The sequence below is a fragment of the Sorex araneus genome, chromosome 10, assembly GCF_027595985.1.
Source record: "Sorex araneus isolate mSorAra2 chromosome 10, mSorAra2.pri, whole genome shotgun sequence".
Taxonomy (NCBI): Eukaryota; Metazoa; Chordata; class Mammalia; order Eulipotyphla; family Soricidae; genus Sorex; species Sorex araneus.
In genome coordinates, this window is record NC_073311.1 from 9,405,561 (window position 1) to 9,424,244 (window position 18,684).

Here is an 18,684-nt window from a genome sequence, read left to right on the forward strand (position 1 = left end):
ATTCATGCACATATGAAACACAACCTCAGAACAAATAATGATGCCACATAAAAACACTAAAACAGCTTCCTTAAAAGCATATAAATATTGACTTATAGGTTTGTCATATAAATATGCAGCCCTTTGGTTTCAGTAAAAATGTAAGAAATTAATTAAATACTGCTTCTTGTGTTTGATATTAAGAAAAAACAAATAGTATAATTAATTATTCAATTTAAGGCTGTTTCTTATGTCACGCTTTTAGAGTACAATGAATTGGTTTAGAAAAATTAAGGCAAAATATACTAAACTTTATTTTACTGACATGTTATTATACATTAGCAAATTAACTAAACTTATGTAGAACCAAAAAGAGACTGCTAAAGGCTACCTTCAGTTTTTTCTAACAGTCACAATTTTTTAAAGTATAGATAAGAAAATATACAAATACACATAAAATACTTATATTTGTTTTTAAATGCTTTTTCTTTAACATAACTCTTTCAAATGTAACACATTAAAATAAAACTGTCACTGTCACTGTCATCCCGTTGTTCATCGATTTGCTTGAGCGGGCACCAGTAACGTCTCCATTGTGAAACTTGTTGTTACTGTTTTTGGCATATTGAATACGCCACGGGTAGTTTGCCAGGCTCTGCCATGCGGGCAGGATACTCTCAGTAGCTTGTAGGGCTCTCTGAGAGGGACAAAGGAATCGAGCCTGGGTCAGCTGCGTGCAAGGCAAACGCCCTATCCGCAAACGCCCTATCCGCTGTGCTATTGCTCCAGTCCAAGCAATCTCTTTAAAGCAACCACATGATACAATGCAAGGATGTGCCCTGCTACTAAGTAGCAACGTATTGCTGACTTTTCTTTTCAGAGCTCAGGAGACCCTTGATCATACTGTCGATTTGTGACCAATCATACTTGCTGCTCAATGCAGGGACCAAGGATAAGATGCTGCTTTGGCCACGCAGTGTTGGGCACCTCCAGCCTGCTCGTGATAGTGGAAACTGAACCTGGGCCAGGTACTAGGCATGTGCCCTAACTGCCACAGCATCTCCTGAACCTTCAAAAATTTGTTTTAAAATAAAATTTTTATGACTTGTTATAAGTAAATGTTTGATATATATGTCCATATACCCAGGATCACATAAAAATTTCTCAGGTGAAAAGGAATTTCAAGTGGAAAATGTAAAGAAGTCCCGCTCTAGAAGAGGAGGAGATTAGTAAAGTTAAATAAAATCATAAATGTAGGGCCCTTATGGCACAGGACTAGTGTCCTTATAAAGGCAGACAGTCAAGAGCTCTTTCTGCCTACATGGAAAGGAGATTCAGTCCTCACTGTACATAGGCAGAGGTTGGCACCTTGAGGAGAGAGCTCTCTGTAGAGTATGGTCACAATGACACCTTGAGAAGAACTTCTACCCAGAACCCTGAGAATATAAATTTCTATATTACTAAAGATACTAGGTCTAACAAATTTTGTTATGAAACACAAGTAAACAATTACCCTGCACTTCCTCCTTGTTCAATGTAATAAGTGGAGGCTAAACAAATAGATAGGGATTGATGGAGTCTGGAGATACAGCTCAGTAGAATGCCTGCCTTAAAGCCAATGAGGCTGTAAATTCAATCCCAAATACCAACCCATATATCCCAGAGTGCTCTTGGTTGCCCTACTGTTTGGGATCCCTGGTGGACACCAGTACAAAGTATGTACTCTGTCACACCACAACCAAGGGTGCAGCCCCTAGCAAGCACTGCAACTACAGGCGTGCAAATAACACAAGCAAGTGAGCAAGTACTGCACCAAGCATCTGACCTCAGATCACCCAAGAAACAGCCCCAGAGGAAGTAGAAATAAGGGATGGCAGGGAGACAGGTATTGAATGCAGAGCCCACATTGTACTCAATAATTTTACAAGACTGGTGCTGACAAAAATAAGACTACTTGGACTACTTGTGGATCACAGAACTTTCATTTACATAATCAGCACCTGTGTTGTGTTCACTGGGTCAACGGATACACTACTGGAGATGCCTGATTCAAGCCTATCAAAGTTTCATTCTCCTACCTAAAAACTACAGCATGAGAAAGGAGGAGTAACAAGGAAACTAAATTTATATGGCCTTGTTCAAGGTTTCAATGAAAGAAGTGTTCTGCACGTACTAGAAAACTGTGTGGTGGTAATTTAAAGGAAACACTCGAATTTATCCTAAAAAATCTGATTTTAAGTGCTGCTCCCCTCCAGTTAACAATCCTTACACTTCTGAAGAGGGCAACATGAATCCTTATGACCATCTAAGTTTGATTCCAGAGCATTTTAGTATTACTCAGTCTTTTTCAATAAAGTTCATGAATATTATGAAAGGAAATGCAAATGCTTAATATCAGAAAATATGGAAGACTGACTACTCACAAATTACACATAAACAAACAAGTGAATATCACTGTTGTTTATGGATTTTTAGGTCACACCCAGCACAGCCCAGGGGCTACTCCTTGATCTGTACTCAGGAGTTGAGCCCAACAATGTTGAGAGAACTGTGTGGTGCTGGGGAGGGAACCTGGGCTTGCCTGCACACTGTACTTTTAAGCTATCTCCTTGGTCCTCTACAATATTATTATCTGGAGGACTACCTATGTTATTTCCTATTACTGTTTTTTAATGTAAAAAAGGTTAAAAATGTGTTCATTGACTTTTTTTCCAAACACTGAATGGTTCACTTTAGTATATGAGTATGGTATCATTGATGTATGGGCCTTAAAATAAATTTTTTATTGCCTTCTATACTCAACAACTGTAAAAAGTAAGAAAATAAACACTTCTCTAGCTACAAATGTTTATTAATTCTTACATCAATTCATAAGAATTTTTGATAATATCTAGTTATCTTCTTGAAACAACTTTACCCAAAGTATAAAGGAACTCTTTCATATACATCAATATCTAATATAAAATGAACCTTGCAATGATACTACCAATCACAAGAGGCCATATGTCAGACCATTGTCACACGTTTGTTGATGAAATATAAAAGGTGGATCACTAGTGAAACAACTAAGTTGAAATGTTTGAGCAGTAGAGGGCATAGGTCACAAGTACTTGCCAGCTTCAAGCTATCATCTCAAGACCACCAGTTCTCTCTTTCTTTCTTCCCTAAGATTAGGGGGGGAATGCCCACATAATAAGGAAAACAGAACTCCTCCTGCCTCCTTCATCGTTCATTCACCCTTCACATCGCATTCGTTCCAGATTTATATTTTCAACTCCACTCCAAATATCTGGTACTGCAGAGAAAGGAAACAAGGGCAGAGGTCTCAAAAAGATAAAAATATAACTGTCTGATACCTTGCAAGGATTCAAAAGTCCTTGACAAGTGTAAAAGAGAGAAAAATTGGTGTCTGTCACTTCTGATGTTCTTCATGGCCTAACATGAGGTCCCCTGCTTGGCACAGCAGAATCCCACACAGTGACAGGAACAAGAGAACAGCAGCCCTACCAGCAGTGCCAGACATAGAGGAGGGGGAGCTAGGACCACCCACAATAGCGCACAAACTCTGTCATTATTCGGAAAAACAGGTAGGTGACTCTGGCTCCTGAAAGGGATAAAGAAATGCTGATAGGTCTGCTAGCCTAGAAAAGGTTTGAGTTTTGTCAAGAAGGTCACAAGCTACAAATATCATCATCAGATACAATGGCAAGGTCCAGGAAGTCCAAGTCAGCTGCCAGGATGACATTCAAAGACCAAATGGGGACATTTCAGTGGATACCAGGGCACAATGCCCAGTCACCAAGCATGCCAAGTCCATTGCACTCAGTGGACGCGGTGAGGGTGACATTATGAATAAAATGTCCTTCACAGGAGTCACGCGGATAATGAGTTTTCCCTTCATGCAACGCCATCTTGGAAAGAATGAAGGGACAAATTTTGGGACATGAACAAAATGACCATAGAGTTTTCAAACTGGAGACTAATTAATGTGTTCTCCACTGAATGAGCAAATGTGTTCCTTCTTCCATAGGAATAAAATCTTTAAAAGGCAAGGTGAAAGCTAGAAAAAATAAACCAGTCTTCATTCATATATATCTTAATAATGTGTACTTTTTCAAAAATGTGGTCTATTGACAATCTTGGTCAAAGACTAGCTTATTGCCCATCCATGGTTACAGGAGTAATAAATAGGTGACTAGGGTTTCGAAGTTCCCATACAATTTGACATTGTCTCAACATTCAAGGCTATGGTTAATGAGCTTGTTTCAGTAAATGCGGTGAAATAAGTGCAGATATGGTCAGGTTCAGTTGAAGAGTTGCCCAAAGAACATTTACTGTGTTAAAGACTACTCATTACATATTGATTTCAAACAATCTTTTATTTCACAGGCAAAGAAGCAAAGAGTAACATGGCCCCAGGACTATTTCTCCAAACCGCGTGGGGGCACTGGGAAGCTCCATCCCAGCTTCCAGCCTGCCCCTAACCCCGGAAGTCACGCACTCAACCCATCCCCAGCGCCATCTTGCCCAACTCAGCTGTTAAGAATCCTGGTCAGCGGGCACCACGTGCCGGAGAATGTTCTGGACCCCAGACCAAGCCGATTAACACTAGGGTGCCCCAGATGGAGAAGCTGCAGAGTCCCTGCCTCCTCCAGATGGAATCCCGGCGACACTGAACTCCTACTAACACGGCTCGGGTATGTGAGGACCCAGACTATTTCGACAAACTGCATAAGCGGCTGATCAACCTTTCCTGATATAAAAAAAAAAATGCTCTGGAACGGCTCCTTTGCCCCTGAATGGCCATGATCCCAGAGGCACAAAAACCAATCTCGGAACACAGCGGCTGCTGGCAGAAATGCTCCTGAACTGCGAACTAAGCTACGAGCCGTGCAGCCCCAGGGGAGAAGGGTGTTTGTCCCTCGGCCTTTACCCTTTTGCGGCAACATGGCGACTGCCACCTTCAGAGCCAATTGGACAGAGAGGGAGGAGACTGCAGTGATGGGGCAGGTGAGAAATCTCGCAGTGGGGGGGGGGTGCAGAACTGGCCCCGCTTCCTGCCCAAACGGGACCTCAAGTGGCCGCCCACAAACAGCTCCTTCACTCCTAACAGCCATGATCCCAGAGAAACACAAACCAATCTAGGACTGCAGCGGCTCCTGGCAGAAATGCCTCTGGACTTAATTACTAAAATACCAGAATTCCAAAACTGTGTGGCTGCTATTGCAGCCGTGCGGCATCATATGCTCTTCATTATCAGCAATAGAAAAGAAACGTTCTAATGATGCCTTTTCAGCAGGTCTGACTGTTGGGGGAAAATACAAATAATAATAATGGTTTTTCTTTTGAAAATCAAATGTAATCAAAGTAAAGAGAGAATAAAGTGAAAATCATCTGCCACACAGGCAGGGTGGGGGGTATACTGGGGTTCTTGGTGGTGGAACATGTGCGCTGGTGAAGGGATGGGTGTTTGATCATTGTATGACTGAGATGTAAACCTAGAAGCTTTGTAACTGTTCTCATGGTGATTGAATTAAAAAAATAAAATAAAATAATTAAAATTTAAAAAAAGAAGAAACTAAGAGGCCTGTTGTTCCTCAGCAGTAGAGTGTACACAAGTGAGTCTCTGGGTTCAAATCACTAAACAACAAAAGAAACATACAGAGAGCAGCATGCAAATCCAATAATGCCATCAACTACAAATTAATTAGTAGAGCTCATACTTAAGAACACAAAGGTACCAGACATACTGACGAGGATAAAAGACTACATGTAGTGGTTGGCATGTTCATCATTTTGGCTCAGGAAAGCCAACACACTGAAAATAGCAAAATTCTACAATTCAATTCTAGGGGGAAAAGTGATGAATGAAACTTTTCATAACAGTAAATACCATACTCGCACTGCAAGGGAAATGCAGTTCCAGACAAAGAGCATCATGTCACATGAAAAAAAAAAGTTGCTAATGTGAATGCTATTGATTTGTCAGGTGGTTGTGTTTGAATTTCATAAGCAATATCTGCTTTTGCCTTGTGGTTGTGTGAGATCTATTAAACATCAGGAGTTTACACCTGCTTTTTTATGTAAGTATATATTTAAGTGGAGCAATATAAATAAGGTTGGCAGAGGGGACCTGCAACAATTTTTCCTCCCTTAAAACGGTTCCATTTGTGATCTAGAACTGATACATAACAGTTCTGTGATATTGGACTGCAGTAGAAACCCCAATGGAGAGAAACAGAGACTGAACAACGACCTCCACATCTGAGCTGGACTTGCAGAGTGCAGCCAGGAAAGAAGCACAACGTCTGGTGTATCATAATTCAGCTGTGTCATTTCAATCATTTTGTAATAAATGGAGACATGGAGAGAACCTCATAACATGTTTGAATTTCACTTTGGAAGACAAAGAATTAATATTTTGGGATACAATTTCCATTTTTATGGAAAAGATGTTATGCAAATAACATTTACAGTCTTATCCAGAATGTCCTATAAGTAGATAAACGCACTTTAAGACTCAGTCTTTCAACAACTTTTCACCAGCACTGTGTAGAAAGGCAACAACATCAGGGCTGACCCACAATGTAAGTGAGAGGTCTTGATGCTTAGTATCATCCTAACTTTACAGATAATGAAAAAACAGGTCCAGAGGGGCACAGAAGGGCACAGAGTCTGTGCCAAAACCAAGTAATCAGAAACATGATTACAAGGAGACTTTTATGGTTCATTTTATGGTGCTTAAATCCAGCATAAAAAAGTATTTTAAAATGTATTCACAACACATCTGGATCAGACACAGTCCAGAACTCACGGCTGCTTCTCCCAGGAGGGAGCACAAAATGAGGCCCCCATAACCATGCCACCGTACTCTGCACCAGACTATTTTCACTTGGGGCGCCCCAGAGGGGGGCGGGTGAAAGCCTCCCCACCCCAAGGGACCCAGCCCTGGCAGCCAACCTCCACAACCCAACCGCTGCCACACTCCAGGCCACTTTCCAACATGCTCGGGCCGAGCTTCACATGAGTGAACATATTCCTAAACCTCTGTCCCTTTCAAAGAGCCCGGAAAGCTACCAAGAGTATCCTGCCCTCACAGCAGAGCCTGGCAAGCTACCTGTGGTGTACTTGATATGCCAAAAACAGTAACAATGACAGTCCTCATCCTCTAATCCTGAAAGAGCCCCCAGTACGCCATCAGGCTACACTAGCACGTGACAGGGACGAATGAAGACGTAACTGGAGCCTGCTCAAGCAAATCGATGAACAACGGGATGACAGTGGTGACAGTGATACAGTGATTCACAACACATTTACTAAATGTGCTTTCAGAAAATATTTTTTTCTTTTAATCCATTCCCCTTCCCTTCCCTTCTGGTCTCTGATGCTGTGGTAACAGGTGGTCATACACCCTTTGGTTGTGGCACTCCCAGGTGCTACCCAACAGAATCACTGGGCATTGAACTCTTTACTCGTGAAGTTCTCACACACTGGGGCTGCAGTATTTTCTTGGCTCTTGCAATATTTGCAGTGCTCACTCAGCCGGCTGGTGTGCACTGGAGATGTCACACTTAGCTGGGGCACAAAGATCCCAATGGCCATGACACCAGGCTTCGTATTATACATGGGCAGTGCCTGGGATCAAACTCTCAGCCTCACACTTGTGAGAAAAACTCACTGTATTCTGATAATAGAGAAGAGATTTTTCTTGGTGGTGGAGAAGCCATATCTAATAGTGCTTAGGGCTTACTCCTCGCTCTTCACTGAGGGAAAAACTCAGGCAGAACTTGGAGTCCCCGTGATGCTGGTGATTGAACCCAGGTCAGTTGCATGCAAGGCACGTGTCCTACCCACTATACTTGCTTTCTAGCACCAGAGAAGACATTTTAATAAAACAACTACCACTTTTCTCTTTTTCAGTTGAAATACACTTAAAATTTCAAATTAGTGTTTAACATGCACTGGATTATGATTGTTTTTCCCTTAGGAATAGAGAGCATATGGATTGTATATCACTAAAAGGAAAAAACTGATGCACATTAAGCTATTGTCATGACTTGGCCTAGCACCTAGTCACTTTGGTGACACTCTATTTTAATATATTTCCACTAAATCACGATTAAATCATACACAGATTAGACAAAAGAGATAAAGAAACAGCATGTGGTAGAAAGAGAACTAGGCTCTGTATCAAGGGACAGGTGTCAAGATAACTCTAACCAGGACCCAAGTGAGAGACCACACCCTTGAGATGCCTACAGCTGCCTACTCACCACATCCTCTTGTCCTCTTTTGATGGGCCTGAAACAAGGCAGTGTCATCTCACCTGATCCCTGCTTGTCCATCGTTCCTCCTTGAAGCTAAGATAACCTTTCTGAGGCACAAATCTGATTTCTTCACTTCACAGTTGGAACCCTTACACTCTGTCTCATGGTCTTCTGGATATAACTTAACTCTTTAATCTGGCGTACAAAGTCTTCCAGCCCTGTGTGAGGTTCTCCTTCTCAACTTCTCCCATTCAACTTCCCCATCTCATGAGAAAATGTGTATTCTTAATCTTATGCCATAAGCGTGTTCATATTCTGTACTTTACCGTCTGCTCCCCAAAACCAACAGTGGGGACTGGGGAGACAGCTTATGCTGGGAGAGCACGGGTGCAGCCCTTGAGAGGTCTGAGTTCAATTCCCAGCACCACATGCCTCTCCCCCTACTCCCAATCCATACTACAGGGCCAAGCGTGACTTGGTCAGGAAATGACTCCTGACCACACCCCTAAAACTGTGAGGTGTGACCCCTATAATGAAGAAAGAAAGACTAAAAGATAATTAAAAGTAAGCCAATATGGATTCCTAGAATCTCTCATTTGACAATGCTTTGAAATCCATTAAATCACTTACTTGGAATATCTGTACTGCCATTCCTTGCAACCTTCTAAACTCCTCTTCTTCCTAGTCTTGCTTTCTGGTTTTGGTTTTGGGGGCACACCCAGCTGTGCCCAGGGCTCTCTGCTACAGGGGTTCAGGGTGAAGGGAACTGAACCGGGGTTGGCTGACACAAGGCAAATGCCCTGCCCACTGCACTGTCTCTCTGGCCCCTCTTTCTAGGCTTCTTCTCTGTCCCTTCCTAAGAGCTATCTACAGAGGCATCCCAATTCCAAGCTGTACTCTGTAGTGAACATTTCCTCTGGTCTCTTCGCTGTATCTGCACCGGAGGAGGGACGCTCTATCACAGTATATACTCGTCTTGAGAACGGGAACCATGGGGAGTGCTCCTCTCATCCATTAGGCTGTAGCACCACTGATGGACAGCAAAGATATTTCTTTGTGATAATAAAATAAACTTCTTCCAGTTTGAAAGTATAAGAATTAGTATGCTCTGTTCTTGAGAACAGGAACCATGGTGAGTGCTCTCTCCACTGTACTATCATTCCAGCCTCTAATTAGTTCACGAAATTTCTTAGCAGTAAAAATTTAGAATTTTACCTGTTAAGCAACGGCAAATGAAGTGAGTGCATGCAAATGATGGCAGGTAATAATGGGTGAGCAACTTCCACAGACTTTTCCTCACTCTAATTTTAGTTGATTGTTTTATTAATTTTCACACTTAATTTATTCTTACACTTGTCCTTAACTTAAAGAGAAAACAAAGGCTTTGAAAGCCCTGACTAGGAAGTGCTGAATTGGATTGACACCCACTGATGCTTCACTTCAAATATCTTGTTTTCAACCACTGTACTGAATGAGGCAAGGGAATCTTCCCAGGAAACAAGTCACGTCTTCACATTCTATTCAACACCTGATTTGGTGCTTAAAGTCTAATCATTGTTGAAATGAAAGGCAGTAAGAAATTTAATCAGCTTGCATTTTAATCAGCAGCTACATTTAAAGAATTTTAAACTTTCCACAAAACCAACAGAATTCTTTTGCCACCAAATGGCTAAATAAGTAGACATCTGGAACACAAAAAGTGTATAAATGTATATCTATAGATTATTATATTTGTATTTTGTAAAACTCTGAGTTTAAGAAATCAACCTTAATAACCAAAGGTTGGAGGTGGATTCAAGCTCAAGTTTTACTTTGCTTTGAAATAGCATTCTGTAATAACAATACTAATTTGTATTGCTGTTCCTTTTGTTCTTTGTCTAAACCATCAGTCATTACAAAGATTTAACACAACAATACAAGCCTGTGATATTTAATTCTCTTTGCAATTTCAGTAGACATTTTTCTTCATGAAAGAAACCAACCAGGTAGCCACTGATGAAAGAATTACCTGGAATTCATCGATTTGGACACTGGACCTTCTGATAGCAAAGTTGAGAAATTAGATGAATGACTTTAATTAAATAAAATGTTGACTAGAGAGCAAATTCACCATACCCATTAACAATATATTAGTTTCCTAGTTTGTCACAGTGAGGAAGAATACCTATTTCTTGTTCATTCTTACATTCATGGGAAATACTCTTTGAAAATAGGAAAACGTTTTGGTCAAAAAGCCATTTACTTAAATGAGTTCCTTTAAGTTTAGTGAAATTATTCCACTTTAAAATATGTTGATATTTAGGGGTCAAAGAGTAGTAGTAGACTGCTTGCCTTGCACTGGGGTTCAATCGCCAGTATCCCATATGGTTTCAAGTGCCACCAGGAGCAATTCTTGTGTGCAAGCCAGGAGTAACCCCTGAGCATTGTGGGGTGTAGCCCAAATCCAAAAAAACAAATAAACAATATGCTGACATTTCAGTCCTTAGTGTTAAAAGTTAATCAGACGGGCCAGACACATAATGCGATTTGGAGATGACCACTGGACTAGAATTGTTACTGACTGGATTCCACGGGATGTCAAAAGAATGCCTGGCCGCTCACTTACAAGATGGTCAGACTTCTTCAAGACCCTGAATGAATGGTTTGAGGCTCTTCATGTTCCTGGAGCCAGCAGACGCCATTGGGCTACAGTAGCACGCAATAGGGATGAATGGAGATGTTACTGGCACCCGCTGGAGCAAATCAGTGAGCAACGGGATGACAAGTGATACAAGTGTTAAGAGTTAAGAATTTCATCTGAGGGCTGAAGCTATAGCACAGCGGGTAGGGTGTTTGCCTTGCACACGACCAACTTAGGTTTGATTCCCAGCATCCCATATGGTCCCCCGAACACTGCCAAGAGTAATTCCTGAGTGCACGAGCCAGGGGTAACCCCTGTGCATCGCCAGGTATGACCCAAATAAGAAAAAAAATCTCATCTGGTAAAATTACTAGTTTGCCAGAAGTCCTAAAAATATTTTAGAAGTTTTTCCTGGCATATATAACTAAAAAACTACTTATAAATAGGAATTATTAATAAAGGATTTAGTGATAATTTCTTAAACTTCTATACCAAAAGTCATACAATTTCATAATATTAGTAAGAGCTAAAAACCTCATTTCAGAAAATGCAACTTGACCACCTTTTTTAATTACCTCCTTAGAAATGATTGCCTATATCTTGGCTTTATAACCTCCAGCAAACTTAGTCGTCCCTTGAATGAGTTTATTCATCTGTCAGGGAAATAGTGATAGCACCTACCTAACAGGACCGTGGGTCAAAACTGGACCATCTAAGAACACGATATATTTCAGAACCCCTTTCCAAGCAGACCCTCGATGTATTTTTAATTTCTTTTCTGTACTCAAGTCAAACCTTGACTTTTAAATTAAGTGTTTAGCTACACAGGTTGTGTGGGGTAGGTTCACCAGATCTTGTGATTCAGAAGACAAGACAGAACAAAAATACCATAAAGACACACCACGTAAGTTCCCTGTGCTCTCTCATAGATATTTTGTGAAAGCCAAGTCCTTGTCTCTATAGAAATCCAAATATATTCAACCCAAACAAAGGCAAAACCTCAGAAGTAATATTTCCTACAAATGTCCAAAGTGAAGTTCTCAAGCTCTAAAACACATAATGAGAACAGAAAGGAAGCAGGAGGCAACCTATAAAAAATGCAGGATTTTCTCCAGGTAAATATAGATCTATGTATGTAAACACTGAATAACGCACCTATCAAAAGAAAAACTACAAACCAAAAGAAAGACATAGCAATTACTGAGGAGTACATCTCTTAATACTTAGACTTTCCTCAACATTCCTCTGAAACTATCAATTAGGTTAAGAAAAAGAATTGTTTAATTTGATTGGAAAGGATAGTAAACAGAGCGGTTTTCAACATCAGTTCTCTTGAAACATTTACCCTCAAAGTGGATTAGGTGGCTCCTAAATGGACTGGGATCGTGAACCCACATAGAAATCTGGGGGGAGACAGAAAACAAATGTGTCTTGAATGCTAATAGTATATCATCTGACAGAGGTGAATCTTAATATGTCATTTTGGAAAGGACTTGGAAGGGACCGCATTTACCGCAACAGCCCATACGTGACAGGGTGTGCGCTCAGCACTCTGTGCTCTGGCAACAGTTCACTCAGTGTCATCTTTGACAGAGGCCTTCAAGATTACCACAGAGTATGTATGGTGTGTAGGCACGGCATGAAATTATACAGATTGGGCCAACCAGTTTTAGTACATAATAAAATCAAGAAAGCATGTTTCCTAAATTTTTAGTTGAGATTAGCATTTAAAAAAAAATAGAACAACAACACCAAAAAATACTAGTTCAAATATGCAGTCCTTAAAGAAGCCGGCAGCCAGTACTCATCCACATTAACTTTCAGAAAGAGATTTAGCTAAATAAAATCTACATTTTTTAAAAAGGCTATGCTAGAGTAGTCTCCATAATGGGTTTTAGAATGTTTAAATGTAAATTGAGGGTGGGGGATGTGGAAAGAGCAATGGTTATAGGAGTACAACCAACCTTATAATTTAATAGTAAGATATTAAAAACTGGCTTTAGGTCAATGTTATTCCCAGAAAAAAATTAAATTGTATTTCTTTTTACCTCTAGGGCCAATATTTTCCTAACCAACCTGATGGTTAAATCTTTCTGTTTATATTTTACAAGAGCCTGACTAAACCTTATCTGAATCATTTAAAATGGTTAATTCAAAGGGGGAGGGGGAAGCTAAATGCAATCTAATTTCAAATGCAAATAGAAAACATTGCTTATTACAATAAAATACTTCCAAAAGGATAAGCCATGCTCAAACAGTGTCCTTCGACGTAGGCATTAAAAGTCATTCACCAACTCAGCTCTTTTAAACATATATATACACACACATATACATATATATATATCAATTAACTTTAAATGCACACCAGGTAGAAAGGAGATTTTAACAGAAAGCACAGAACTGTGCATTCCCCACAAGTAGTAACTCAAAAAGAAATGTCACACCAACAACAAATCTAATTAGAAAAGCATCTAATAATGTATAGCAAAGTGGGGGAAAAAAAGTAGAAAGCCTGTTCAGCTTTCTCCTATTGGAGAAGATAAGGCAGATACCCAATTTCTGACTCAGATTATTGTTCTGCAAAAATTTCAGTCTTATCTCCACCAGGCAGACCAGGTGATCATTTTTCAAAGTCATCATACATTTCTAAAAGGCACTCAAGTACATTTTGCCGCAATCCAAAAATCAACCCATTTCAGCATTCTGATAAACTTGTGGGTAACACAGCCATGCCTCTTTTTTGTTTTTTCCTTTCCAAAAGAATACAATGATCATCACATTGCATTGTGACATTTAGTAGCAAGGACCAACATTCCGTGCTGGACAGAATGCTCTTCCAGTGCTTCACCTGGTTTTGAACGATGTGTATTACACTAGCTACAAATTTTAATATACGATGCGCGGGAGGGTTCCTGGTCACAGCTGACTGAGCGCTGGACTCCCTCCTGGCTCTACACTCAGGGAACACCTCCGGGAAGCTCAGAGTACCATATGGGGTGCCGAGGATAGAACCGGGTTTGCCACATGCAAAGCAAGCACCCGACCGGCTGTACTATCGCTCCTGCCCCTAAGATACAATTTAATGAGGCATAAGGAGGCACCTTTAAAGCAGGGGTGTCTTTCTGAGTGGGGAAGCGTTAGGCCATAAAGTAGGCTGGAAAATAAATGCACATCTCTAATAAGAAAGTGGTTTAAACGGGATGAATTTCCTGAGTCATGAAACGGGATATAAACCAAAGACAGGTTGTGCCACCTAGAGAAAAACTGGAAATCATACATTGGTTCTTCCGTCGTAAGCGTCCTTCTGAAAGCCTGAAACTTTCGGCATGCCCAGTAACCAAGTCACCCTCCAAACCATTCCTCAAGCTGCTGGACTAGGCTCCCGAGAGGACTCTGCCTCCTGGGGGTTCCAGATTGGCCTCCTGCTTTCCTCGCCCACCCCGCCACCCACGCAGCACCATCAACCTCGGCGCAGACGGCCGCCACGCAGCCCAGGCGGACCCGCACCCGGCCTCCCAATGCCGCCACGTTTTCCTCGAAGCAGGCCGGGGTGGGGAATAAACTCTGGTGGACCCTGCCGGCCACAGTCCCTCTGGGTGCTGTGCTGTGCCACGGCGCACACCCCTCCAGCCTCGTGGGGCCTGTGTAGGAAATTCTGGTGCACTCAGCACATCATATCCAGGTTACGGAGCTGAACTCCCTGGCCAATCTCTGCACAATCCAAACACCACAAAATGACCTCCACAGAACCCGGTCTCTAAGGGGCCACAGGCCTGCAACTTCGCTCTCAGCGAGTCACTTAAGCAACATGCCCCGCGCCGCTGTCAGCCTGAAATCACAAAAGGTCTGCCAGCCACCTGGCGTGGAAAAGCCGCCTTTTGCAAAGAAAACTGACGGCGATGAGAAAAAGCCCGCAGTCCTGCGGTATTAACTTGACAGCCAGGGCTGCGCTGGGGCATAACTCATTTCCGAGGCGTCCCTCGCGACCCCAAGCCCGTCAGCCTGGGGACAACCGTCCCCCTCCTCAGCTTCTGCCCGAGAGACAGGCGACCGCGCTCACCCACTCCCCACGCACCCCACGCTCCTCGTCCGCACACTAAACCTCCCGCAACTTTGGGCTGGGCAGCACCCTCGAAGCCCATCCGGTGTTGGGGACACCGTGGAAGCGGCCGTGAGAGGAGGTGCCGCAAAGTTTGCAAAGTCTCTCAAAGCCTTGCAAACCTCACCCTCGCCCCCCGCCCCATCCCAGCACCTCCAGCATCACTCCAAGCCCCAGCCCCACCGACAGCTGACCGGTGGGGGGGGGGGGAGGCCGGGGGGAGGGGGAACTCCACGTGCGAGCGGGCCTTGGAGAAGCTGGAGTTGTCCCTGCATCCTCTCCAGAAAAATCTTTCCCCACGCGGAAAGTTCCCCGCCGCTGCGCCCTCCGTCTCCCCGTTCCAACACCCCCAACCGCCCCCCAAGAAAGCAGAGTTCGCACGCGCCACCTCCTTTCTTCGCCCGCGGCCCCCGAGGGTGCGGCGCCCCCCCCCCGGCGGCCGGCGGCCGGGTCGGGAGGGAGGGGTGGGGGGAGGGAGGCTCCGGGGGGCGGCTCCCGGCCCGGACCCCCCCTAGCTGCCTGCCCCCGCCCCGTCGCCTCGCTCACCTCGCTCCTGCTCCTCCGCCTGCAAGCAGATGGGGATATTCTTCTTCCAGCCGGGCATGGTGTCGGCTGCCCGCGCCCGCTCTCGGGCTCGGTTCTCCGCGGCTCGCTCGCTCCTGCGGTCCTCGGAGGTCCCCTCTCGGGCCGGCTGCTCAGCGGGGCTGGGGCGCCGCCGCGGCTCCCGGGGACATCGAGGCGGCGCCGCGCGCCCCGCGCTCTCGCTCCAACTCGCCGGCGGCGCGCGGGGGGCGCCGGGCGGGCCGGGCCGGGCCGGGGGCTGCGGCGGCGGCTGCGGCGCGGGGAGCGCGAGGCCGGGGCCGGGGCCGGGGGGCGCGTGCAGGCCGGGCGCGGGCGATGCGGAGCCCCCGGGAGCGGGCGCCGCCGGCGGGAAGAGTGGGCTCGCGCCGCCGCCTCTTTCCCCTCCTCCTCCTCCGCCGCCGCCGCCTTCCCCTTCCTTGTCTCCCGGCCGCCAGCAGGTGGGACCCGGAGCCGCCGCGGCCGCCGCACAAAGCTCCGCCGGCGGCAGGACCGAGGCTGCGGGTTCCCCGGGCGCTGCGCGGAGCCTCCCCCGGGACGCGCGCGAGGCTGAGCGGGCACGGAGGGGGCGCGCGCGCTCACACCCTCGCCCCGCCGCCGGCCTGCCTGGCGCGCCCGGCCCGCCAGGTACCGAGCCTGGCACGGAGCCGCGGGTGCGGTGCCCACGCCGCCCCGCCGCGCCCGCCGCGCCGCCCTCCCCGGACCCCGGCCCGGCGGCTCCGCGGGCTCGGGCGACGACCTCGGCGAAGTAGGGGGCAGTGTCCTTCCCTCTAGTCCCTCCTCCTCGCCGCGCTCCCCCTCGCCGCCCCCGCCCCCGCCCGCCCGCGCCCCCTCCCCCGAGTGCAGACTTTGCGGCTCCCGATTCGCCAACTTCACCCTCAACTAAGGGAAATCGCAACTTTCGGCGGGGTCAGCGCGGGTGCCCGGAATGCGTGCCCGCGTGCCGGGGGAAGGGCGTGAGCCGGCAGCTCTTTTGTTGGGAATGAAGCCGGGAGTCCTTGGCGGAGTGCGTATTTCATCGCCGTCTTCAAGTGCGAGGAGGGTTTTATGATCAGGTTTTATGACTAGTTTCTTCCCCGGGTCGGAGACTAGCAGAATAGCAGCGGAGGAATGAATGAGAGGGGCTAGGGACCGAGGGGGGCGCGCAGCTTTTCTGTGAAACCAGACAATTCTGCCCAGACATGGGGGTGCTTGCTTCCACAAGAGGATAATGCTAGGGAGGGGCTCCCGACAGTCTTCCAGATGACACTTGGCAACTGTCTATCCTATAGGCTTATGACGTGTATCTGCCTCCGGGCTGGGGGCCCTGGCTAGACTTAATACCTCTGTCCTCTCCTTAGATATCTGCTGTGCACTGAATTGGGGGGGCCTGAGGCTGTAACTACTGGTTTGTAGTTATTGAGGATCAACTGCTGCACTGTTAGGACTCTGTCTTGCAGTTTATTTTGGCCTCAGAAAAGAACTGCATGCAATTTCCTTTCCCAAACTGAAGACATTGGCTCTTGCCATTCTCCGTCCCCCCCCTCCACCCCCTCCCGCCAAGGAAATCAGAGAAATGTAACTATAAGAGACAACTGCAAGCTAGCACTTTCATCCGGGTAGGATGTTCACTCATGCTGTTGTTGGCCCTTGGCTGGCACTCCCTTGTCACTACAGAATTGCCCAGGAACCAAAACCAAATGGATTTCTCCCATAAGGAAGAGAGGCTTGTGCCCAGAAGCTTCAAAGGGAAAGAAATTGAAGGGCCAAATTAAGGGCCGAGTCAAACCATCCTGCGCCTTATCTGAAGAAATCTGAAGATCTGAGCTGCTCAAATCTTTCCAGATTCTTTGAGAAGTAAAATACAGAAAGTCAATATAAATGCTGCACCTGTCACCCTTACATGATCCACCCTCCATCAGGAAATAAACAAGACTCCTTGGGAACTTCTGTCTTCTCTCTTAACCTAGTTCAGAGATCTGGACCTACCAATCTTATGTGGAGAAAGCAGTTGTTACTGATTTTCCCTAAAGGGGAGTGCAAACCAGAACAACTAATTGATTTATTTCTATAAGCAAAGTACTAGGTTTTGAGCACAAAATGACTAGAAATAACCACAGCATTAGCCTTTTTTTTTTTTTGCTTTATTGGTGTCTTACATAGCACCATGCTATCCATAATATAGCTCTAGCCAGCATAATTCAAGGCCTTCACACTAAGGTGTGGATTGAACCCTACCTGAAGAGTTACACTGCAATCAGGGGTACAGTTGTCCTTCCCAGGTAAGTGACAGATTATAGAAGCTACAAGTTTCTGATGACAAATGTTAGAATAATAGTTTTTATGACCAGTTGGACAAAATTCCCTACTATGGGTCAGACTGGGCTCAAGAAGAAAAGTTTAGATTAGATGACTACGTTCTTGTGTTTGCTAGGATTGGAGATCGTTTTATGGATTATACAACTGAGACTAGTAAGAAAATGCCTTAGATGGATTCTTATCTTCCCCCACTGCAAAGTGCTTATTGTCTAAATAATTGTTCACCAATATGCAATGCTTTGTATCATCTTTGTTTGCACGTCTAAATTATCCATTAAGCTCTAAACTCTTGTCAAGTGGAAATATGGCTTCTCCAGAACCAGGGACAGTGAGCACTTAGTGATGGTTGATGATGGTGGTATTAACCTCACTTGGGCTACTCTGAGCATATCACTCCAGGGAAATAGGCCTTTAATGAATCCTTTTCATAACACTATAAGATCACTTGAGAGGATCAAATTGTATGTGGGGAGAACTAAATCATTTAAAACTTAGCCTGATCCATGGGGCCCCATTGTCTGAAGTCATCTCATATTCAAAGCATTATATATAAAACTTATTCCCAGGAAATTGTAGTGCTATTAGAAAGTTCAGAGGAAAACACGTACCAACCAGTAGGACAGAAGATGCATTATTTTTTTCTCCTTTAGTAAATTTGAAAATCAATATCCTTTAAACACTCTACAACTGAAATGACTATTTCTGGATGTCAACTCACTTGTATTAAGTATTTGAGGTCCATTTTTGAACATACATTCTTTCAAGATCTACATACAGTCTAAATATCATTCCAGTCTGTACTTACAGCGTTTAAAGTTAAATTTGAAAAATTGCCTTATCTT

The 18,684-nt window shown here is 44.7% G+C and overlaps 1 protein-coding gene across 2 annotated transcripts in view; it reads right to left on the reverse strand.

Moving 5' to 3' along the window:
• Positions 1 to 15,765, reverse strand: part of GRIP1 (glutamate receptor interacting protein 1) — a 752,587-nt gene extending 736,822 nt beyond the window's left edge. For both annotated transcript variants that reach the window (XM_055118021.1, XM_055118025.1), the window contains exon 1: positions 15,512 to 15,765. In XM_055118021.1, coding sequence (XP_054973996.1) covers positions 15,512 to 15,569 — 58 coding nt within the window. In that variant the 5' untranslated portion in view covers positions 15,570 to 15,765. The remainder of the gene's footprint in view (positions 1 to 15,511) is intronic.
• Between the last annotated feature and the right edge of the window lie 2,919 nt (positions 15,766 to 18,684).